The 24,169-nt window shown below is 38.2% G+C and overlaps 1 protein-coding gene across 2 annotated transcripts in view; it reads left to right on the top strand.

Moving 5' to 3' along the window:
- Positions 1-18,517, top strand: part of CDC42 (cell division cycle 42) — a 39,205-nt gene extending 20,688 nt beyond the window's left edge. Inside the window, exons 2-6 of one of the 2 annotated variants that reach the window (XM_019668838.1) lie at positions 4,397-4,551; positions 6,870-6,942; positions 11,596-11,705; positions 12,063-12,260; positions 17,004-18,517. In XM_019668838.1, the coding sequence (XP_019524383.1) occupies positions 4,447-4,551; positions 6,870-6,942; positions 11,596-11,705; positions 12,063-12,260; positions 17,004-17,093 (576 nt within the window). In that variant the 5' untranslated portion in view covers positions 4,397-4,446 and the 3' untranslated portion in view covers positions 17,094-18,517. Of the gene's footprint in view, positions 1-4,396; positions 4,552-6,869; positions 6,943-11,595; positions 11,706-12,062; positions 12,261-15,517; positions 16,386-17,003 lie in introns of those variants that run through there. The other variant, XM_019668839.1, reaches the window with a different exon arrangement.
- Positions 18,518-24,169: the final 5,652 nt, after the last annotated feature.

Raw genomic sequence — 24,169 nt, 5'->3', positions numbered from 1 at the left:
TGAAAATACTTTTAGGTTGAAGCACCTCTGAAGTATCTTAGTTCATGATCTCTCAGTATCACACATGAGTTTTTCATTACTAAATATGTAAAGTGCCCAGATGATAGAGCTAATTCGTATCGATAATTTGGATTCTACTTTAAGAAACTTACTTTCTAGGTGGCCTAAAATGTCAGTAATGCTTAGTTTAGATCCTTGTGTTACTGGCATTTCTTGTTTTGCTCTCATATAGTACAGTGGTTCTTTAAATTCATAGTGCATTAGAATTACATAGGAGTATTGAGTTCTGATTTATTAGATTTGGGGTGAGGCCCAGGAATCTGAATTGTTAAACCCATTCCACCGTAATTCTCATTCTGGTGGTCTGAGGTGATAATTTTGGAATTGCTGATTAAAGACTGAATTCAAGCTTAACAGGAAAAAGATTATAAAATGTAACAACTGTCATCAGATTTGTGGTAGTTTGCATGTAGGCATTGATGATTTGTAAACTACAAAAACATTTAATTTCATGTTTAAAGATAGTGATGGGTCTCGTCTCATACCTAATTTATTTTGTTAACACCTGCTAGATAACTTGGTTTTAGGGGCTACTCTGTAAATACAGAAAGAAATAATACAAGAGTCTTCAAGTGAAGAAGAAATATTTGGGTGGATTTCTTCATTTTTGTGTCATTAGCCAAATAGCAAATACATTCAGTTCATTTTAACCTGTGTTTTTGTTGTGCCTGCTATGTGCAAAGCATGAAAAGAAACAAGGAAGTAGTGTTAAGTTTTGGCCCATTGAATGAAAAAAGATGTGGTGGGATTGATTTAATTGTCATTCTTGGTAGAGGACTTCATGTATATTGGATATGTGCTGTGAACTAGGGCTTTTTATATTATTTAATCTTTATAACAACTGTGTGAGATTTTGATATAATTAGTACTGTTTTACAAATGAGAAAATTGAGGCAAAAAACGATTAAGAAACTTGACCAGGTCACTAGTAAGTGCTATGCAGAGATTAAAACCCAGAGATTTTTCTGACTTCAAAGTTAGAAAAAGTTATTTTATGTATTAAGTTTATGTATTTTGGATATTCTTTCCAGCTTGGTGTAGGACATACAAGAAAGGCCTGATGGTTTGGGGGTTGTTTTTCCTACTCAGAAAAGAGAGATTTCTGAAAGTTCTCAAAGTTACAATGTTTGTTTAATGATCTAACCAAACTGTATGCAGAGCTCATTTCTCTTACACAAATTCTATTTACCCATTACCTTCCATGGAAAACTCTTAAAGATTGCCCTTAGAAAATTTGGCATTTCATTGTAATGAATTTGTGCTTAAGAATGCAGAAATATTTTTTAAAATTACACTTTTGAAGGATAAAACTGATGAGCCATTTTGAAATATTATTACCTTTGTTTCTAAACTTCCACTGTGAATTTCTTCTAATACAAATTGTGTTGTATCTGTCTGTTCTACTCAATAGTTGGAAGTTTCCTGATGGCTAGAATGATCTCATTTTAACATTTTCTTACACTAGTATGGGAGAGAGAGGTTCTGCATTTAAGGTTTCCACTACACACACACAAAAGATCAGTACATATTCTAAGGTTGCCGTTTGTGAATGGTCTCCTTAAGACAGTTCATTTTGATGGAATTTCAGAATGTATCTGTAATATGAAAGAGTAATTCAGAAAGAATCAGATGTAAATTCTCCTTTAATACATTTATTAACATAGCTTTCTTTTTCTTTTGGAATGTTTTAGACGAGCTCTAACCTCCTCCATGACAGCTTGTGAAAGTTTGTGATTTTAGCCTTGTGGCAATCATATTCAGGGCTTTAACCATGGAGACTTTTTGTTTTCAATTTATTCTTCTTTATCCCCTAGGGAATTTAAATGAAAATTTCAAGAAACAATAGCTCTTCCTTTACTAGACATTTCGAGTTTATAAACAGCAGATTGATTTTGTTTGCTTGTTAGTATGGGTTACGTCTTGAAAGTGAATACCTGATACAGAATGAAGATAAGGAGCTTTATATTTAGGTATGACAATTAATTTGACTTCAACCACCATTAAAACTTAAAAATAGAATTTATATTAGATGTTTTCGAGACAAAGTCTCAAAAGCAGTCAAGTTTACTGTAAAGTTACTTGATAAATTCAAATATTACTATAATTTTATTGGTTCTAAGGCATTTTCTCCCACATTTAATTCCTCTGAATTTAGGATGTGTTTTAAAATCATTCATTGTTGTCTTAGAGTCTTTGAAGTATAGTAATCAGGATTTCAATTCTGCTGTAATAGAGAAATCCAAAATACTAGCAGCTTAATGAGAGAGAAGTTTCTTTCTAATGTAACAGTCCTGGAAGGCAATCCAGGGCTGGCCTTTCCGATTGTGTTACTGCTACTCGTCGGTAGCATGTAATTTCTGTCTGTGGTTTAGTAGGACTGCTTCAGCTCCCATCATGTCTGCATTCCAGCCTAAAGGCTGGAACAGGGGAGACTCTGCCCCTTGTTTTTAAGGCTAGTCTTAAGTTACATCTATCATTTCCACTTCCATTTGCCAAAATTTGGTCACAGTGGTCATGTTTAGCTGCCCAGGAAATGTAGTCTTCACTAGGTGCCATATATTTAGGTAAAAATCCTATTACTAAAGAAGAGAAGAAGAAATGGTAGACAGCTAGCAGCCTCTGCCATAGTGATCAAACATTACTTTTTCCCCAGTGTTTATGAGTAAACTCTACATTAAAAAAAATTACCTTGTAATAATGGTTAGGAGAAATAGAAGGTACAAGAACTGAACTTGAAATAGATTTGTAGGCACCTGGAAGATAGATACTCTGTAGGACGATCAGAACTGTCTCCTCTAACCTTTCGTTTCTTCACTCTGAATTGAAAATAAATTCTATAGAAGACCTTGGTTTTTTTTGGCAGAACATTATCCTGCTGTTCAGAGGTGGACTGAGGAACCATGAAAAGACAACTATTCCTATTTTCTCTTCTTGCCTTTATTATTAAGTGAAAGACATTCTTGTAGAATAATTCTGTAGAATTAATTTAGTACTCAGCGTGTTTGGTTATTTAGTTTATGGGATCAAGATCTTTAACCTTTAATGCTATAGTAGTATGAGTGCTTCTCTAGTGCATTATAGGGAAAAGAGAAGGAAAAGACTAAAAGGCGGTTAAATAAAGAGAAATATAATCAAGATGGTTTTGATGAGGAATGAGAGAGTGTATATTTCCTGTAAGTTACTCCTAATGTATATACAAAGATATTAACAGGCATTTATAAATCATAATTAAGAGTTGTGAACGGTACTGTAGGAGCACATAGACATGGCATCCAACCCAGAGTTAGATGGTTCTGTAACATTTTTATGTTTAATAAGGTGGCAGCTGTAGCCGACAAGAAATTGTAACTCTTTCAGGATTATAATGAAATAGGACTTTATCTTAAAATATAGGCATACAGGAGGTGGTGTTTCTTTTTTATTCTTCTAGAAAAACTTAAAATTTTCCATTGATGCTAAGATGCCATTTATCTCAATTTTGTAGATGTCAAAATGTAGGGGGTTGGGGGGGTGAATGGCTGGTAATGATTGTAAGGAACCTTCAGTAAGGACATGTTCTGATTGTAGAGATGTTTAAATGTGAAATTAAGCATCTCAGAATTGATGAAATGTTATAACTCTTTGGTGTATTTGTTGTAATAGATATCTTGTTAGAATAGAGGACTACTAAGTAATTATATCTGTTTATAAGTTATTATGCTTTAGAGTGATCTTTATAATTATAAAAATGTAGGTTTTAGCCTCTTCATGCCACGAATATTGAATTAGTAACTAGGCAACCTGGTGCTAAAACAGCTGCTGAGAGAAGGGATCACCCTGATCTTGCCCAGTTCCTCTTGTTGCTCATCTGTTACAGGGGTGGGGGAGGTGCTTGTTGGTTATAGTCTGAGTAACTACAGTTCTTAAGGTTGTATGTATGGACCATTCTTGAAAGCAGCGAACTTTATTGCAGTCTGGTACACTTGCATGTATACATACACACGCATGTGTGCACATTTAACAGAAGGAAAAGTTTCACAAAATAGTACTTCACACAGTACATGGGATTCATTTTGAAACAGCCTCTTCTCTTCCATTACAAAAATAAATACGCTGCTTTTTACACCACTTTGGACTTTTAAAAAACCACTTAAGTCAAAAGGGATCAGAAACTAGACACTTAACTATTGTGACTTTGAGCAAGTCACTGTTTCTCTTTTTAGGTTCTTTCAGCCATAGTAGTTGGGGTGCTAGTTCTGTTCTTGCTCTGAGTGAGTGAACCTGTTGTTAAATGAAGAAAAAAATGTGCATATATAAGTACAAATAAATAAAACAAATATCTTTAATCTTTTTGTAGGTCATCATTGGATTTGAACTATTTAAAGTGGATAGAAAACTGTTTCAGCAATGCAGACAATTAAGTGTGTCGTGGTGGGTGATGGTGCCGTTGGTAAAACATGTCTCCTGATATCCTACACAACAAACAAATTTCCATCTGAGTATGTACCGACTGTAAGTATAAAGGCCTTCATCTGTTAGTGAAACATAAGTTGATGTCCTTTTGAAAACTTGTGTGTACTGCGATTTTTCTGTTGTCTGCCTTTGTTTCCTATTTTTAAAGACCTTGACTTCTCATGGGTAAATTATATATACTTTAAAGTTAAACAGCTGAAAAATCAGTGGAAAGTCACAAGGGGTGACAAAAGGGTTTGCAAGAAGTGCTGGGAGACAAAACTCCAAAGGACAAGATATTCTAAAGAGTGGTGCTCTCATTTTGGAGAAGTATGCCCTACAGCTTGCAACGAGGTGACTTTTGTTTTTTTTTGATACCTTGGCCAGTGATTAATCAGTGCTTGGAGGTCTTCTGGGATGCTTTTTGGGGGTCTTACAACTTCAGAGAAAGTAGTATGACTACACTTACTCTCCTTAAGGAGCAGAAGAGAATCTTACGGAGCTGTTGTCTTAGCAGTAGTAGACCTCCAAACTGGTTTTTAGGGACAGAGAAGACCTGCTTTTGTTAAGAGAACACCCACAGAAGCCTTTGGGGGTCCTCTCCCACAAATCTTTTTATCAGCTCCTTGGAAGCAGAGGGAAAATGGGAGTAACAAAGAGAGTGAAGTGAGAGAGAGACAGTTGTTTAGAGTAACACTCACTTAGGAAGGAACACATTTGGGGATCCAGTGTTCCAGGTTGTTTGACCAACCCAGTGGTATAGTTATGTTAGCATAGAGGCCCATTCAGTGGTGATAGGGGAGTAGGGAGTAGGGTTGGCCTGGCAACAACCACCTGTTAAGTGAGCTATTGGTTATGTAGCACCTATGTAGATTAATAAGGGATTACTGTTGTTTGTAAGTAAAAAGAAAGAAAATGTATGAGTACTTCAGGTTAATCTTCAGATAGATGAGCATTGTTCAGAGGGTGACTTGTTAAAGGTTGGTAATTTCATTGGAACTGATAGTCTATAATGTCCCAAGGCAGGTAAAGTGATTGAGGTAGGCCCAAGGCTATAGGAAGAAAGATTAGGGTTCTTGTAGGGGGAGAATTTGAAGGTATAATTAAATATAAAATTATATTTTTGTGTTGGCCCATTTGGGGACATTGTATGTGAAAGAAATTCTGAGGTTGAAAGGGACTTTTTTAGGGGACTTTTAGATACATGGATCTGTTTCAGAGTGAGGAAAACTAGAATTTTTGTGTTTCAGTCTCTATCAGAATTATTTTCTCGTAAACATTTCTGAGTCTTTTTTAATGACTTTTGTCATTAGGTGTTCTGTTTAAGGTGGGCTTGTGGGTGTTTTATGTATGTGTTTGTATGTCTGGAAAGGGTTAGGTATGACTTAAGAAAATAACCTGTATGGTTTGAGAGCTTTACCACATTCTTTACATTTCCTTGTTCTTATTATCAAGAACTGACTTTTTTTAACTGCCACTTCCCCCATGCCCTTGCTTCCATTCTTGTTCACATTAAACAACATTTTAACCCATTAAAACATGAACCAGAAAATTAGTGTTGAATAGCTGAAAGGTTAAGAAGGGCTGATCTTAAAGGTAACATCCTTCTCCTAGTTGGAAAGCATTGCTTTTAAATTGTAAATTCAGAGGCATCTGTGAAATTAGTATTGGGTCATTTTCCATTTAGCACCGTTACCTCCCATTTTCACAGATAAGTACAACCACTATTAGTCTATATTGAGTTTGTTATGGGTTTTACAGTCTATTTACAAATAAAGCATCTAGTCAAAGAAGGTATCTTAGGTCATGTGGTTTGTACTCATGAGTTTTACTCATGAAATCCCAACAGTCTGCCAGCCTTTTCTTGGATACTGCTTGAGTACCTTGAGGGAACCTTTGTCTCTCTCTAATGGGTCTGTTGGTAACAAGGCTCTGCTTGTCTTGAACCCTAAAGGGAAAATGGTTATCATGGATCTAGGCGATTTTAATTCTAGATTAAAAGGACATGGTCTATGAAGAAATAATTTCTCCGAAATCAGATTGAACATTGAGTTAAACTTGAAACTACTATCTCAAAAGTTTCAAACTTGAGCAGGATCGTTTTGTATAGCTAGGGACTCAGCTCCTGTGAAACTTCTAATCCTTAAGTGGTTTTTTTATCCAGGCTGCTGGGAGCTGAGCAGATACTCCAGAACACGCCTCCTGTCAGTCACTTTTTCTAAGAACCATTTAGGTCATGCAAGGTTGGTTGTATGAGGAAGATGGACTGAAAGAGGACTAAGTCTTAGGAAGGAAATAACTGCCGTAGCAAAAGAGTTGTCCCATACCATTTTCACCACCCCTTGCCCACTAACAATGTTGTGTTTTTGTGTTTTTAGGTTTTTGACAACTATGCAGTCACAGTTATGATTGGTGGAGAGCCATATACTCTTGGACTTTTTGATACTGCAGGTGAAAACTTGATGTCTTTTATGTTTTGGTCTGTAACTATGACTTGCTGGTTGTTTGTCTTTTTTTTTTTGGGAAACTAGCACATTAGCAAACCTCTTTCCTTTTGTTAATAGCAGGATTGAATGTCATGATGGTTGCTGCTTGACCAAGAGGCCCTCCCAGACCGGGAATGTCACATAGGAGTTTGGATTACCCTGGGTGGATGGTGCAGAGGGAGATAAAGTAGGGTGAGAGCAGAGCACCTTAGGCAAGCTGTATTATCACTCCCTGAAATTTGAAGGCTCTTTAGTAGGTCTATGTAATACATGTACAGATAGCTTCTTAGGATACATCGTAGCTTGTTATTTTATATTACATTTGGAAGTATTTTGAGGGTGAACCAATATCTAGCTTACATTTACCTTTGTGGTCAACTTTTCTAATTAAAGGAATAACAAGTATACCTAATTCCTCAGTGTTACTTCCTTGTTTTAACAGTGGCTGTACATCTTAATTTCTGATTTCTCTGTCAGAAATTATTTTGAGCTCATTTGGCCAAAGGAAAATTTCAGAAAGTGATCTTTTTAGTATGTAGGAAATCTAAATTTTTCACTTTTTTGAGTTACCCCCTCACTGTCTGCCAGCTGACATTGCTTTTGTGGAGTGTATTACACTGCCTACCTTGAGGAGCTGTCTAGATTCAGTTGGAAGGGTAAAATGGAGAGACAGTAGCACCTAATTAAGTTTAGAGATCAGTGGCTTTCTAATGGTGTCTTAGGCCTTTAAAGTTCTTATGAATTAAAAATTATAAGAGTAATAGTTATTAGAGGAAACTTGGAAAATAGAGAAAATAAAAATAATGGCCTGTATCTCATTATAGTTGAAGGATTTTTCTGTTTTATGTGTGATCTTGGAGGCAATCTATATGTAGAGAAAAGACAATTTATGGCTACTTGGGGTTGAAAATTCATTTTAAATTTTGTTTACAAATGTCAGCTTATTTTTATAAGCTTGTAAGTTTTAATCAGTATTTTATTTTTAGCTTTATTGAAGTATAATACCATAGAATTCACTCATTTTGATTAATTTTGCTGACTATATATAGTCATGTAACCTCCATCATAATCAAGATACATGACCCTAAAAAGTTCCTGTGCCCTTTGCAGTCAGTCCCTTCTCTTGACCTGGCCGCAGGCAGCCACAGATCTTTCTGTCACTCTAGTTTGGCTTTTCTAGAATTTCATATAAATGGCATCATACAATGTGTAGTCTTTTTGTGTTTGATTTCTTTCACTTTACATAATGTTTCCGAGATTTATCTATGTTGTGTGTACCAATAAATAGTTTTTTTATTGTTGAGTAAGTATTTTATTCTATGAATATAGCAGAATTTGGTTATCCATTTATGAGTTGACGGATATTTGAGTTCCAGTTTTAAGCTATGTGAATAATGGTGCTGTGAACATTTGTATACAAGTCTTTGTGTGGACTTATTTTATTTCTCTTCAGTAAATAGCTTGAAGTAGGTAAGCCCTTAAATTTAGTTGCACAACTTAACCAAATTTTTTATTAAAATAGTTTTAACAAGTCATTCTTAAGGTGACCAAGAGTCCTTTAATATTAATTTATTTAAGTTAGGTTGACAAGACTTTATTTAATCCTAATCAGTCTCATTTACAACTGAGTGAAATGTCTTCCAGCTCTTTAAACTGCATTTATAAATTTAATGTATTCAGTTTTCTATTTTAAACAGTTCGGTTTGCTTGACCTGGCAGGTGAAGCATTCCCAAGTTTTTACATTCATAACTTTAATAAGCCTGATAACTTATGATTTCTTGTATTTGTTTTAATTTACTTTAAACAGTGTTATTTACAGCCTTCATTAAATTCTTAACATTTTCAATAAAAAACCCCCCAGTTTAAGATCAGTTACTCAGTTACACATTTTAAGTTGGAGTCAGAAAACTGACCTATCAAGTTCTTTAATATGGCATATTATTTTAAATATTATAGACACCGAGTCTTAAATAAGGATAGGTTATTCCTAAATGTAACTTATTTATTTTATTTATTTATTTTTTAAAGATTTTATTGGGGAATTGGGGGAGGGGACCAGCCAAGTTGTTGTTCTTCAGTCTTCGTTGTGGAGGGTGCCAGTCACCATCTGGCTTCCCCGGCAGCTCGTGGCCTCTAAGCTCTAGGTGCTGTGCTCAATCTTAGTTGCATGTGGGCATAGCCACCATCCCATGCGGGAGTTAAACCAGCAGCTTTGTTGTTAGGAGCTCACACCCTATCCACTGAGCCATCCGGGTGGCAGCTCAGCTGAAGGTGCCGAGTTCAGTCTTAGTTGCAGATGGGTGTAACCCACCATCGAGCAGGCAGTCTTGTTACACCAGCTGAGCCATCCTGCTGTTGGCAGCTCGGCGACAGTTCAGCTCGGGCTTAGTGTCACTGGCCCATGTGGGAATCGAACTGGCGGCCCTTTTGCTCAGAACTCACGCTCTTAAGCCAACTCTAAACCAACTGAGCCACTTGGCTGGCCCCCTGAATGTAATTTAAAATTGACAATAATAGTATTTGATTTATTTCATATCTCTATTAGATTCTGAATCTTTCGGGGAGTTAAAAGACATTCATTAAATAATTTTACCATCCCAGGCAAATTGAGGGGTTTCCATCTCAATTGGTTGAGGTCAATATAAGCCAGAGATCTTTTTTGACAGGTATTGGAGACCTGGGGCTGTATGTATCCAGAATGAACCTTCTGTCTTTGACACACTGGAGGACACTCCATTCCCTTCTCCAAAGCCCCTAATCTCAGAGTTCCTGTCCCTGGTTCAAGTTATACCATTAACTTAGTTTTCTTTCCTCTAAAGCTTTCATTCTCCCCTTAGATGGCCTCTGACTTCTTGAACCTGTTTGGTTGTATTTATTCTGTTGTTGACTGTGTTATTTTGTTCTGAATTCTTTTTATAGAATTCTTCCTATCTCACTTCTGGCTGCAACTCTTACAGTTATATTTAGTAACAGTTATATTTATCACCTTTTGATAGCTATCCTAAATTCTTGTATTCTTTCTCAATGGTGGCCAAAAAAAATATTCACTAGCATACAAAATATTTAACTTTCCTTATTCACCCCTTTAAAAAAATTTTTTTGTGGTAAAATATATGTAACAAAATTTACCATTTTAACAATTTTTAAGTGTACAGAGTACATTGGCATTAAATACTTAACATTTTTTAAATACATAGGATTGCTATACCTGTTTTGAAGTTGGAGTGTGAAGTCCTTCTCCTTCGACTCCTCCCCTCCCCACGCATTTTGAAAATGTGTATGGCTATTTAAAAAAACTTCTTATCTGAAACTAATTTCAAGCCTGCAGGACAGTTGAAAGAATAGTACCAGGAGCCCCCATATACACTTTAACCTGATTTACCAATTGTTAACGTTTTGCCCTATTTGCTTTATTAACTCTCTTTAAACATACATGCACATTAATTTCCCCCCCCCCCCCCGATCTATTTGAGAGTAAGTTGCATACGTCATAGCTATTTAGCCTTTAATAAGTATGTATTTCTTAAGAATAGAGATGTTCTTGTGTAACTACAGTCAGGAAATTTAACATTGATACAATACTTTAACATCTACATTCCAGTTTTGTCAATTGATCCAGGTCCAATTTTTCTGCTTTCAGTATAGGACCATGTATTGCATTTAGTTGTCATGTCTTTAGTCTCTTTTAATTGGCTCAGTTCATCAGCTTCTTTTTTTTGGTCTTTCATGACATTATTTTTATAGAATATGGGTCCATCTTCTCTCCCTCCTCCCCTCATAAAATGTTCCTTATTTTGGGTTTGGTCTGTGTTTCCTCATGATTCAGGTTGTGCTGTTCGCTTGGAATACTACAGTAGTGATATGTCTTTCTTAGGATATAAATCTAGAGGACATGATATTCATCTGCCACTCATTGGTAATGGTAATTTTGATAACTCAGTCAAGGTGATATCTGATTTCTTCACAAAGTAGTTATATTTTCCCCCTTGCAGTTTATAAACAAATCTTTTAGACCATACAGATATTCTTATTTTCACCAGAATTTCTCCCTATAGATTTAGCCGAATTGATTCTTGCTGAATTTTTTCTTAGGTGTTCTTAATTTCAGAACGTGGTCTTATATGCACATGCTAACTAAACATGTGAACCTGCTTTGTAGTCATGAATGAGCAATGGATTTTGTCAACTGGACTTCACTGAGATTTTTGTTTCCTTAGATGGTTGCATTGTGATTGTTTCTTTACCAGATTTGAGTAGGGTTGATTTTTTTTTTTTTTAACCATTTCTGTAGCAACAGTTTATTGTGTTTATTACATTATAGTTGGGTTGCTAATGGACACAAAGATTGAAAACTACAAACTAGTAATAAAGCAAATAATACATAACAAATTCATTGTTGTTCTAAGGATTTGAAATATTAAATAGAATTTAGCCGAGTGAGAATATTCTCAAATAGTATATTATAAAATCATACATTTTGTTAGATAAATAAGCTGCTTTCTCATTAATGATCACTGTGCTGTTAGCTGTCTACTTAATCTGTTGACTGGTGATTTTAATGCTATGAGGACTAAAATCAAGATTTAATTGCTGATTTCTCCAAATTTTTCCCCCTAGGGCAAGAGGATTATGATAGATTACGACCGCTGAGTTACCCACAAACAGATGTTTTTCTAGTCTGTTTTTCAGTGGTCTCTCCATCCTCATTTGAAAATGTGAAAGAAAAGGTGAGTTGATCAGATATTCTCGTCCTGAAAAAGGTTGTCACAGAACTTCTACTGACTTGTAAATAGCTTTAGAGCAGCGGTTCTCAACCTGTGGGTTGTGACCCCTTTGGGGGTCGAACGACCCTTTCACAGGGGTCGCCTAAGACCATCGCAAAACAAAAAGATATTTACATTACGATTCATAACATTAGCAAAATTATAGTTATAGAGTAGCAACGAAAATAATTTTATGGTTGGGGGTCACCGCAACATGAGGAACCTGTATTAAGGGGTCACGGCATTAGGAAGGTTGAGAACCGCTGCTTTAGAGGCTTGTGGATTAACAAAGGTGTATTTTTAAAAATGCCTTTTCTCTAGTGGGTGCCTGAGATAACTCACCACTGTCCAAAGACTCCTTTCTTGCTTGTTGGGACCCAAATTGATCTCAGAGATGACCCCTCTACTATTGAGAAACTTGCCAAGAACAAACAGAAGCCTATCACTCCAGAGACTGCTGAAAAGCTGGCCCGGGACCTGAAGGCTGTCAAGTACGTGGAGTGTTCTGCACTCACACAGGTGAGGACTGGGCGGAGCCCTGCGCTTAGTGACAGCTGAACTGTTTCTCAGAGCGTTAGGATTCGGGGGGTTCTTTCTAATATCGGCCTACAGTGAGCAAGAGAGCTGCCTGGGAAAACTATAATCAGCTTCATAGCGTAGATTCTTTGGCCAGAAGTCTGTGTTTATGGAGAAAATTTTTAGTCTTTAGGTAAAGCTCTTGTGTTGGTCAGCTCCCCTGTTGTCCCGACTCATTTGTAGAGGTCAGGGATTGTGTTTTAAAAAAAATTACAGGAAGGTCTAGGTTGGCACTGATTTACAAGAAAATATGTGTATGATTTTCCCCTGCCCCCAGAGACTTAAATTTTCAACTAAATAGATCTGATCTTGTCAGTTGTGACAATTGCTGCTGTACTGTTTCTGGGGTAATTCAGCTGGATAGGAAATTAATCGTAATAGACTTTCATGTTAGAGGATGTTGCCTTGGCTATTTTTCAAGCATGCTTAATGTAGTGTCTCTATTCTTATGTTTTTGGAGGCACCCCTTCACCCTGTGGTCCTCTCTTTGCTCTGTCGCTTTCTGAATGATTCATTGGAACTCTTCTCATAGCTTGATGGGAAACATCAGATTCTGAGGACAGGGAGCAACGTTAAAGTATTTTAGAGTGAGAGTTGTAACTGACCTGCATGGTTTCATCTCCACCTTCATGGTTATTGCTGACTGGTTTTCCTGCCTGGTTCTCTGTTCTGGGGGCAGAGGAAATAACTGTGGAAATAATTAGCACAGAACCCTTTTATTTTGCAGGTACTGGTGTTTCGATGATGTTTTGACAACGAGCAAACATGTCTAATTAAAATAGGGCAAGTTTGAAGGGAAGAGGGTTTTTAAAAAAATTACGTTAATCTTGATTATACTCGTATGTATAATAAGGTAAATGGCACATTCAGTTACATATTATGTATGTACTAGGTATTTAGTATGTAGGGCCTAGACATAGTTTAATAATAGCCAGTTTAGCACTAGGCTGGATATTTAAAGGTAATATTTTCATGACTATCTGGATATTCCACAAAATAACTTCAAGGCCTAACATTCTCCCAAACCCAGTTTTCCTTAGCAGTTTCGTTCTATTGTAAAAGCAGATATTTAAAATTAAAGAAAATTTTACATCTTCTCACACATAATACTGGCTGAGATTTTAAAAAAAATGCCTGATGCTTCTGTGTTTTGCTACAGTCCTCAAAAAATTGTATGTGTGTGTGTGGGGGAAAGATGTGTGTGGAGCATGTGTCAGATTATAACTAATATGTGCATATGTTGCACACCCCTTTTCTCTAAATATGGGTTGCCTTGGGGGCAAGTGGAGGCATGCAGGCCCTGTGTGTCTCGATTTTAGGTCACCGATGAAGCTTATTTTAGAGAGTTGGATGCGCCCATAAAATTTTTTTGTAGTATGAACCAGGTTTATATAGTAAGTCACTTTGCAGAGAATAAGAATTTGAAAAGGTCTTAGCAACTATATTTTTGTTACCACATTTCAAGTTTTGGAGAAGTCATAAGAGGAGGAGAAGATAGAAAGTGGGGTCTCTGGTCATGTTTGAGAGCTAGAACATTTAGGACTCCAGATTGTTAATTCCTCTAAAACTGAACTCTTGAATCAGATGGTTTGAGTAAAGCAAAGATTAGTTTTGTTTTGAAGGGGATTAGTTGATCTCTGTCAATAAACAAGAAAGGATTTGTGTCATTAAGGGATGCCCCAGTTTCTAATAGTGGTCCTTCACTTCTTTTCCTTATAAAATGTATTTCCCTTTCCGTTCTCCCTTCATCCTTTTATATTTGATGGCCAGAATTTGCTCCTAGATATGTAGAAAGAATTTGAGACCATTAACTTTCGGGTTTTGTTTGTTTGTTTTAGCTGAGCCATTCTGCCACTTGCTGGCAGCTCAACGGCAACTCAGCTCGGGCCGGGAATTGAACTGCTGTTGCTCAAATTCTTGAGTGAGCTCTTAACCAGCTGAGCCACTCGGCCGGCCCCTAAGAGACTATTAACTTTTGTTTAACATTTCTACTTTGTAAAAGATGTGGAAAGAAGAAAACTTTTTAACCTCTTTGCTTCTTTTTAAATAGTTATTATTTCTCATTTATTTTGTACCCAATAGAATGTGTAGGTTCCAGTCCTCTGGGATGCCACGGTAGGGGTAGAGTGGGGGTGGGAACACCGGGGGTAGTTTGGGGCTGGCACTTGTTACTGGAGCTGTGTTCTGGGACTTTGGGAAAATTTTTGTTTGGGATCAAACTGAACTAAAGAACATGTGAAATTCCTTTGGGTGGTAAACCTGTGGCTTCAGATTTTGGTGAGTTTAGGTGAATCCGTAGACCTGGGCCCAACGTACCAGTGCTACTGAGTCACACTGTCATGTTGGAGTGCTGGCTGAGGTGTAAGTGTATTTCTGCATCATAATCCCTGTAGATCTGAGAATATTTTTTGTTTTCACTCCATGCTTTTATGCTCTGATGCCCATGCAGACACCTTAAAGCACTGGACTGCTTGCTAAAACTCATTCTAAGACCCCATTCTTTGTTTTCCTATGACTCGGGTGGTGGTTACTTGCTCTGATAACATTACTGAATAACTGAAGTGTATGCTGTTTCTAGAGTCTGTTCTTTAAGCTATTCCAGTTGGTACTGTTGAACAATTAACACTTGTTCTAAATATCTGAACGTTTTTGTTGGGAAACTGGTTTACTCTGAAATCCTGACTAATCCCATCCAGATATGATATTGAATCTAGAAACATGTAGCATGCTTGTTAGTCTGCTATTGTGTCCTTCAGTTATTCAGGGGCTGAATCCACAGAAGCCTGAAATTGTAATAGATTCCAAAATGTGCGTGCCATTCTTATCATTAGAAATACTGGGAAATTTACAAGGCTTAATTATACAAATGCATCTGTTTTTGTGTTCACATTTCATTTTTCTCTCCTGGCGTTATTTTCATTAAATTGTTGTGCTATTAGATTTCAAAGTGTGATTGTTTTAGAAGTTAACATATGGCATTTCATAAAAACTGCTTTCTTGCTCAGTTAACCTTTTTTGAGGTAAGAAGTTTCTGTTTCTCCCAATGATCACCTTAAGACCTATTTTTTCTGGCTGTTATTTCTCTAAAGGCATGTGCTTCTGTGAACTCAGCTCATTTAATCCAGACTGCTATTGTATCTGCTAGTCTTTCTAATCCTCTAACCTGGCTGCTGTTCTCTCTCCTCCCCTCTGTCTTGTAGAGAGGTCTGAAGAATGTGTTTGATGAGGCTATCCTAGCTGCCCTCGAGCCTCCGGAAACTCAACCCAAAAGGAAGTGCTGTATATTCTAAACTGTTTTCTCCTCCCCCTCTTTGCTGCTGCTTCCTGTCCCACTACTGTAGAAAGATCGTTTAAAAACAAAGGAATAAAACCATCCTGTTTGAAAGCCTCTGCGTCTTTTTACTCATCACCTTAGAGCAACCTCTGTATTAGTTTTTGATCAAGAATGCAATATCTCATAGACTATTTTTTGTGATCAGTAGTCAAGTTGGATTTGTTTACTTTCTGCTGCTTGAGTTGCCTGATGCGCAGAGCTTTTTGGTTTGGATTACTGTTGCAAAAGGGAACTTGGTCTGGCATTAAGAATGTCCTCTTGGAGAAAATAAGAAGAGTTTTAACACTTCTAGATCTTAGTTCTAGATGGAGAAAATAATACAAACATCATTTAACTCTTATGATCAATTGTTAATTGTAATTGCATGACAAACTTTATGGAAAAAGGGTGACCTGCTAGTAGAGTATAATGGGGAAGGGAGGATTCTTTTCTGGTTTTCCTTTGTGCAGTGAAGCTTTGTGTTGCTATTGCTTTGGCTGTGTGTTCTGTAGTGGAGTATTTGTCAGTTTGGGGTGGGAAAGATATTGATGTATCTGCTACTGCTTTATGAGATTATTTGTTACATTATCTTTTAAGAATAGCATCCATTTTAACAGTTGACTTAAGGTTTGTTAATGTTGAGATGTAAAGCTGCCACGTTTGTATTTTCCTGCTTCTGATTTTATTGTTGTGAGGGAAACATACAATTGTGGTTACCTTCAAATTTTGAAATTAAAAATATACAATTGTTTGTATAAATGCCTGGTGAAGCTTTATTCCTGTTGCACTGACTGGCTGTAGTTTTACGTGTGTATCAGGTACTCAAATTTTTGCTTCCTTGAACCCCCTTGGCTCTGGTGGGATAAAGGGAGTTCAGAGTGAATATCTTTGATGCAGCCACTGTAATTGCTCTTTCCATCTTTGCCTGCGCCTTCCATATAATAAGGATGCCACTGCCCAGTGCCCATCCTCTCAATCCTGTTCCATATCCAGCTGTTTCATTTGAATGCAGAGCTGCTTCACTTGTTTTTATGTAAAGTGTTTCAGCAGCACATTACAAGACTCATTGAATGAGCAAATGACACATGTGCTTGTTTGCTTCTTGTGACATACATTGGTCTGCAAAACGCTTTCTCAGAGAACCACTGTCTCCCCTCATGAATATCTCCTCCTCTGCTCCTGACTTGCTGGATCCTTCCAGGGCCCTGCCTGGACAAAATTTGGTGAAGTGAGATGATTGTGTTGAGATTCAGGGTTGTTTTTCATGTTTCGTTCTTTGCCAACTCTTGGGGTTTGAATGTTTTTAATTTGATCTTCAACTTTGTTATACTGAAAATCAGACTGCCCGTTTTTTTCTTTCTACCCCTTTTCAGAAAGGCCTAAAGAATGTATTTGACGAAGCAATACTGGCTGCCCTGGAGCCTCCAGAACCGAAGAAGAGCCGCAGGTGTGTGCTGCTATGAGATCTCTCCAGAGTCCTTTCTGCACATCTGGTGTCGGCATCATACTAAAAGCAATGTTTAAATCAAACTAAAGATTAAAATTAAAATTTGTTTTTGCAATAATGTCAAATGCCCTGCACCTACCCTCATGCACTCGTGTGAGACAAGGCCCATAGGTATGGCCCCTTTCCCCCTCTCAGTACTAGTTAATTTTGAGTAATTGTGTATTGTCAGAAAAGTGATCAGTACTAGTTTTTGTTTTGTCGTTTCAATTTTTTGTTTGTTTGTTTTTTGTTAAAAAGCAAGGCATGCTTGTGATGACTCTGTAACAGACTAATTTGGGTATTGAAGCTGCTCCTGGGTTCCACCCGGGAGAGTAATCTGGGACATCTAGTGCTGTTTTGTTCTTTTTGTTGTTGTTTTTTTTTTTTTTTTGGGGGGGGAGTGTGTGTGGGGTTTGTTTTTATTTAGTCATTTTTTAAAAATTCATTAACCATTAGACAGCCCTTAAGGGGGAGGAGGATGGAGTGATTCACATTCCACTTCCTTGATCTCGTTTAGAAAACATGTTCCCCACCTGGTGCTCTTAGGAAGGAGTATAGTAAATGCCTCATTTAATAACATACTCCTTTTTGAAAGTTGCCTTTTCTCTCCACCCTTGAGTAGGTCCAGTATTTGATGAAACTTATGAGAGTGGGTGGAACCTGTCTTGCCCCTCCTCTTTTCTAGGATGCGCTATATATGTGACTGTGACTTTCAAGGAAATTTGTTAGCCATTTGCCGATTTTTTTTTGTGAAGTTAATTTTTAACTTCTTTTACTGATAAAATGAAGAAAAGTATTGCACCTTTGAAATGCACCAAATAGATTGAGTGCATAATTTAAAAAAAAACAACAGTTTTTTTCCCTGTCAGTCATTGTCTTATATGCTCAGCATAGAAGTGCAGCTTAATAGTGTATGATATGGTGTTCCTAGAACACAACTGAAGACCTGGTATATATGAGGGGTGGTGCTAGAAGACAGATGTCTGTGGAATGATTCACATCCTCTTTCAAGTTATGAGGATGGAGACCTGCTTCATTAAGAAGCTAGGGATGGGGTGGGGGTGGGGAGAACATTTAACAACATGGGGTCCAGTCAGGGGAATCCCCTTATTTCTGTTTTGCATGAGGAACTCTAGAGCAGCCAATTGGGGCTCTCTAGTTTAATAAAAGTCACGGGGAGAGTCTTATGAAGACTCTTCATAAGTGTTAATAGGGATTTTATGAGCTTATTTTGGTTGCAGTTTCCAGTTTTTAAAAATGTTTAGGTAATCATCTCCACCTTCCCCAAATCCTAATTCTTGTAGATTCATTAGTGTTGAACCAATGCTTTCTCATGTCTCAATTCTTTGTATATGCATTCTTTTCAGATGTATTAAACAGACAAAAACCCTTCACAAGCCAGCCTGAGGGTTGTTATTTTCCCTCCGACTCTTACGTTTTAGATATTTACCAGTGGGAACTTGACTCTTATTAACATCAACTTCTAACAAATTTTGGGATAAGATTTTAAAGCTTTATTTTTATGTGCTTTTATTTATTTTTTTTTTCTGGCATTCAGTTTGAGATACTATTTTCCCTCCATATATTCAGGTTTGTGTCTTCTCCCCTAAGTTTGGCAGGTAGCCTCAAACTCCTTTAATACCAAGTGGGCTCATAACAGTTCTTAGTGAAGCTCACTGCTCATGTTGTTGGAAGGCAGCACACCTCTAATCCATCGATTAGCTGGAAAGCAGCCATTTCCTCCCAAGTTTTTGGTGTCAGTGCCTTTTCAAACTTCGCTGCTTACTGGAGTGCAGCTTGAACAATTAGGTATTTAAAAGCTTTCCAGTTATTTCAAAATGCAGCCAACTTTGAGAATTGCTCCTGGGTGGTTAAACTGCTTCTATCAGATTCCAGATTCTGTGCTGTGACTCTGAATATGGGACACATTTTCTTTAGGTGGCAAGAATGATTCATTTACCTTAAGGGTATTATGCTGATTTGTGTGAGAATCTCAGAAACTAAGATCTGTTAATTCAGTTAATAAAGTTGATACAGTGTAGCCTCATTTTGATAGTTTTCTACATGGAGTCATGCTTGGCTTGATTCTGTACTGTGCTAGAACTAAGCCGGGATGGTTGGGAAGGGGTTAGGAAGAGGCAGATTGAAGCCTTACTCTTTTAACCAATGTTACTCTTGTTGACCACATTAGGGAGAGATACCTGGGTTGTGCTGTGAGACTCTGTGGATCAGGGTCTGTGGATCCGTGGTTTTTAGTGCAGTGGCACGTAGGTCCACCCTGATTGTTGCTGTTTCCTGGCCTGGAGCAGTGTTTGACACATAAGAGGTGGCTCTAAAAGTAGCTGTTGGATGGGTACATGATTTCAAGAATGAATAAATGAAATAAGGCAGGTCACGTGGTTGTATTGGAATTATCCACACATCAGAAGAACAGTAGTGATAAGGGGATTGACGCTAACACTGTTCTAGTTAAATATTTTCAATTTGACTTCCACAGTCAGAAGAACATGGGTGGCAATTGGGTGAAGCTAACATCATTTTCTATTTAAATATTGTTTTCTGTCTGACTTAGAATCTTGCCTGTCATCCTGGCTTAGTGAGTGATATTGCCCAGGGAGTGTGATCTAGAAGTTGGCAAAGGGTTATTTAAAACAGTCCTTAGCAGACTTAGCTTGTGGCAAAATTGATAGTATTTAGGCTAATACATCACTGGTTTTCTAAAATACCAATACTTTACTGAAGATCTTAGAAATAGGTTCTGTAGTTTGTTAAAATTGCATCCTTAGAGATGGATTTTATGCCAGTAGGGGAGTATATTCTAAAAGGAAGAAAGGAACATTTGCAGTATTTCCTTTTTTCTAAGGTGTACTTTTCCTCACATTTTCGTATTATAATCAAAATACCTTTTACAATTTGTGTATATATTTAATGTACTTTTTTTTTGGTTCTGAAAAGCTGTCATTAAATCAATAGTGTCTTATAATTGTTATCTTCATAAATGGATAAAGGTATTTCTTTTTCATCATTGTTAGGTTTGGACTATTTTTTCTCCCATTTTGATGTTGTTAGTGATTATTTGGGTGCTGACTGCTAAGAAATGCGGGGCTACAGGGATCCTGCTTCTTGAAAAGGATCGGGAACTTGGTCCCTGCTGGGTATAGCTAACACATGTTGGAAATTGAACAGTGTGGGGAAGGGACAGCATTTTACCAGGAAGTCGCAATTCCATTATCTTTCCAGAAGGGCTGAGCTCTTTATGGTTTGGCTATCTCCGATTGATGTATAAGGGAGGTACCTTTAAATCACCTTCCTAATTTAACTTTCCTTGTTTTCTGTAAGCCTTACCCCGAGTCCCCCCAACTCAGAGATTGAACTGCATAGAACAACAGAAGACCTAGCCTTATTATTTTCTTTCCAAGGTTGTTTAAATACTTTAAGTTTATGTATTACTTTGAGTTTTTTCCGAAGTGCCCCTATTTTATTAGCTGTTTTTACAATAATGTTGCCTGACAAACCCCCTAACACTCAGTGGCTTACTGCAGGAAGCATGTATTTTGCTCATGCGTGGGGCCGTTTGGCCTCCGAGGTAGCTTCGGGTTGGTCCATTGTTTTTATTCTGGAGCTCGCCCCGTAGAACAGACCTCTGAAGGTAGACTTCTCATTGTGAGCCTGGGAGCCAAAGGAAGTGCGAGGTCAAGCTCATTTAAAACTTCTCATGTTCCGTTGCCCAGAGGATTCCATATGACCAAGTCCAAAGTCTGTACCACTCATTCATTCATTAATATTTAGTAAATTAAAAACCAGATATTTTTAAAGCACTTAAGAAGGTCCTGAGGATATGACAGAATAAAATAGTTGTGGGCTCCTGACTTCTACTTGGAATTTTCTTTCCCTTTCAGTTTTGGTAACTGCCTCCTCTTGAATAACTGTGTGGTCTCATCCCACTTATAGTGGCTCCTGAGAGAGAGTAAAAACCGTGCCTGTGTGTGCATGCCCGTGGTACACATTCATTTGTCAGAGCACTTGCTCCATGCTGGGCACTCGAGACACCAGAGAAGGACAGCCCTAAGTCAGCGTGCCCTTTGGCAGGTAACGTCCACTCTCCTGGCCTCTTTATCTGTAAAATAATTGTGTACTTCGTCATTGTTGAGGTCTCAGGTTCAAATCAGGTGCCTGATTGGTCAACAGTAAATGGGAAGCTTTAAAAAAAGAAGTCCTCTGAGGGTGGGAACTGGGAATCAATCTAGTTTTTAAAAGGTCCCCAGGTAGAACTTAGGTTAGCTATGTCTGGGGACCAGTGGACACCTCAGTGGCTCTTACCTCTGGCTGCATGGGGATGTCACCTCGGGAGCCCGTAAGAGGGAAATGTGCCTTGGGCCATTTTAGGCAATCTCTGGAAAGAGAACCTAGGTATCACATATAAGTTTTACCACATTTTTTGAGGGTATCACTTCTTTTTAAAACTCACCAGATTATTTAATATGCCAACAGGTTTGAGAACCGTGGCACTAGATCTCTTTAAGGTTTCATTTATAACTGACATGAAATTGAGAGTAATTTTGGTCTGCAAGTCTTTACAGCTTTATCTGTTCTTGGAGGAAAGAGGTTTTCCAAACTTGTGGTCCCAGACCGGTCTCAATTCTTGACTCCTTAATCAGAGGGTTTACAGAGTTCATAGTCATGTAATCTCACTGGTAAACTGGCACTGAGATGGTTTGGGCAGACTCCTAAGTAATTAAATTACTTAGGCAGCAATTTGAGAGAGGGCAGGTATTTGAGTTGTAGAGATCAGCTAAGGTTTTCTAAGTCGAAACTAGACTGTAGAAGGAGGCTGTATCTCCCTGATTACTTCAGGACAAGTGTGCTCTGTAAGTTTCACTGGAGAGGGATATCCTTTCCACTCGTCGCAGGAATCTTCTAATTCATCCGCAGAGAGTACACAGGACCAAATTCCAAATAGTGTAAAAGAGTGCTTGAAATGCGTATGAAACTGAAGTTATTCCAGTAGACTAAATTGGACTTCTAGGAGGTGAAGTCTCTTACTAACTTAAAAACAAAGTGACGTTGTTCCTCTCCTTTAGCTGTCCCCCAAGTTATTTGTCAGGCCTTTGGGCAGGGTGTGGGCCAGTGTTATGTGACTTTTTTTCTCCCTCTCTTGTCAGTGAGTATGTAGTTCCAGGTGGATTTTTTTTTTAAGTGCGAGTGATTAAACAGGTAGCAGCTGCTTCTGTATATTAGCCTGATATGATGGATAGGGTCTTAGTTTCTGTGTCCTGGTTTGTGGTTTAGCTGTAAATTGATGCAAAGTCACGTGGCCAGTCTTCTCAGAGGTAGGAACTGGAGAGTTATCTGTGTGGGTTTGCAGATATTTTGTTTTTGAGCCCTGAGCCTTGAACTGAAAGAATTTCTTTCTTAACACCCTGATGGTGGGCTATTGAGACATAGCTTCACAAAGGTGGGAAAGCTTTTGCCAGCACCATGCTGTCTGTCTTCTTTTAAACAATTTATTGAGCTCTCTTTCCTAATGAGCTAGTCCATGAGCTGCTGGGATTGTTGAGATTAGCTCCACCTAGTGGTGATTTTAAGTTAAAACTGGCAGTTGAATCAAGGGTGCGGTCTACTTTCTATCTGCACACCACTTCTTATGGGATCTTGATGGATGGTAGAAGGGTGAGGAGATGATGATGCAGAAAGGAACTGAGGCTGAGTCAGTACACTGGACTGGGGAGACTGACAGATTATTATTATTATCCTCAATACAGTCTTATAAGAGAGGCAAGATACATGGTGTCATTTGTCAGATGGCAAGACTGAGGTTAAACAGCTTGGCATTGTGATGGGAAGGGTATACATAGGCTTCAGATTTGAGTTTGGGCCCTGTCACTAACTTGATCTTTGGCCATCAGCAAGTAACTTAAATCTTCCGAGCCTTGCATTCTCTTCTGTGAAATGGAAATAGCTATACTTTACCTGACAGTTGTGCGAGTTAAATGAAATGCGCTGTGCAAAGCACTTAGCACCGTGCTTGGCAAGCAGTAGGTACTCAGCAGTAAACGGGATGAATTGACACTGTTATCACTGGGACTATTGGCTCACTTCAAACCAGGGCCAGAGAATCCCGTTGGCCTCTGGGTCTTTAGCTGCTGTGTGAGTGAGGGGCCCTCAGCCCCATTGCTAGGAATAGGATAAGACTTTCAGGGGGCTTAAGAGAGGATCATCTCCTCCTTACATCTCATCTCTAACCGACTCAGTGACAGGGCTGGGCATTTGTCTGCAGCCCCAGACCCACAGTGGAGCCTTAGTGCCAGCTTCCCAGACCGCCTTTGTAAAGCTCTACAAGGTCTGCACTGGTCTGATGGGAGAGGGATTTTTGGCTTCTTTCTGAATCTCTTACTCTCCATAACTTGAAGACGTGACGGTTTTATTAGTGTTAGGGAGCTTGCTGCATCCCTGGGCAGCTTGTGAAGGGTGGGCAGGCATCTGTGAATTCTTCACTTGCCTCATGTGAGAATTACTTCACCCCAGGATGCTGAGTTTGCAGTTACCTCATCTGGTCCTGCAGCAGTCCCCCCTTATCCGTGGGGGATATGTTCCAAGACCTCCAGTGGATGCCTGAAACCATAGATAGTACCAAACCCTCATCAGCTCCTTCAGCTCTGCCGGAAAGCTGGCAGCAGCTTCTTCATTGGCAGGTGCAGCCTCTGCAGTAGTTTTTCATTCCAGAGCAGTAAATGACTTGGTGTCGGGCTTCCTTACTGAAGTCTTGATACAGGCTCAGCACTCTGTGGTATAACACATTGCCATCCATCAGAACATGTTTTCTGTTTATGTCTTCAACCCACAAACTTAATGCTGTTTTCATCTTAACTGAATAGGTATCATACACACTCTGTGACTAACGTTTGCAGTTTGAAGTGTGACAGCAAAAAACCAGCACGGATTTCTTTTTTCTTCACAATTTCACAGACAGATGTTTTACTCACTGTACATCTTAGCAACCGCAGCATGTGATTTCCCCCCCCCCCCCCTTATTAAAGTTGTGAACTTGAACCT

The sequence above is a fragment of the Hipposideros armiger genome, unplaced genomic scaffold (assembly GCF_001890085.2).
Source record: "Hipposideros armiger isolate ML-2016 unplaced genomic scaffold, ASM189008v1 scaffold_540, whole genome shotgun sequence".
Lineage (NCBI taxonomy): Eukaryota > Metazoa > Chordata > Mammalia > Chiroptera > Hipposideridae > Hipposideros > Hipposideros armiger.
The sequence above is the reverse complement of the archived record's forward strand: the minus strand, read 5'-3'. Positions and strand labels throughout refer to the sequence as shown.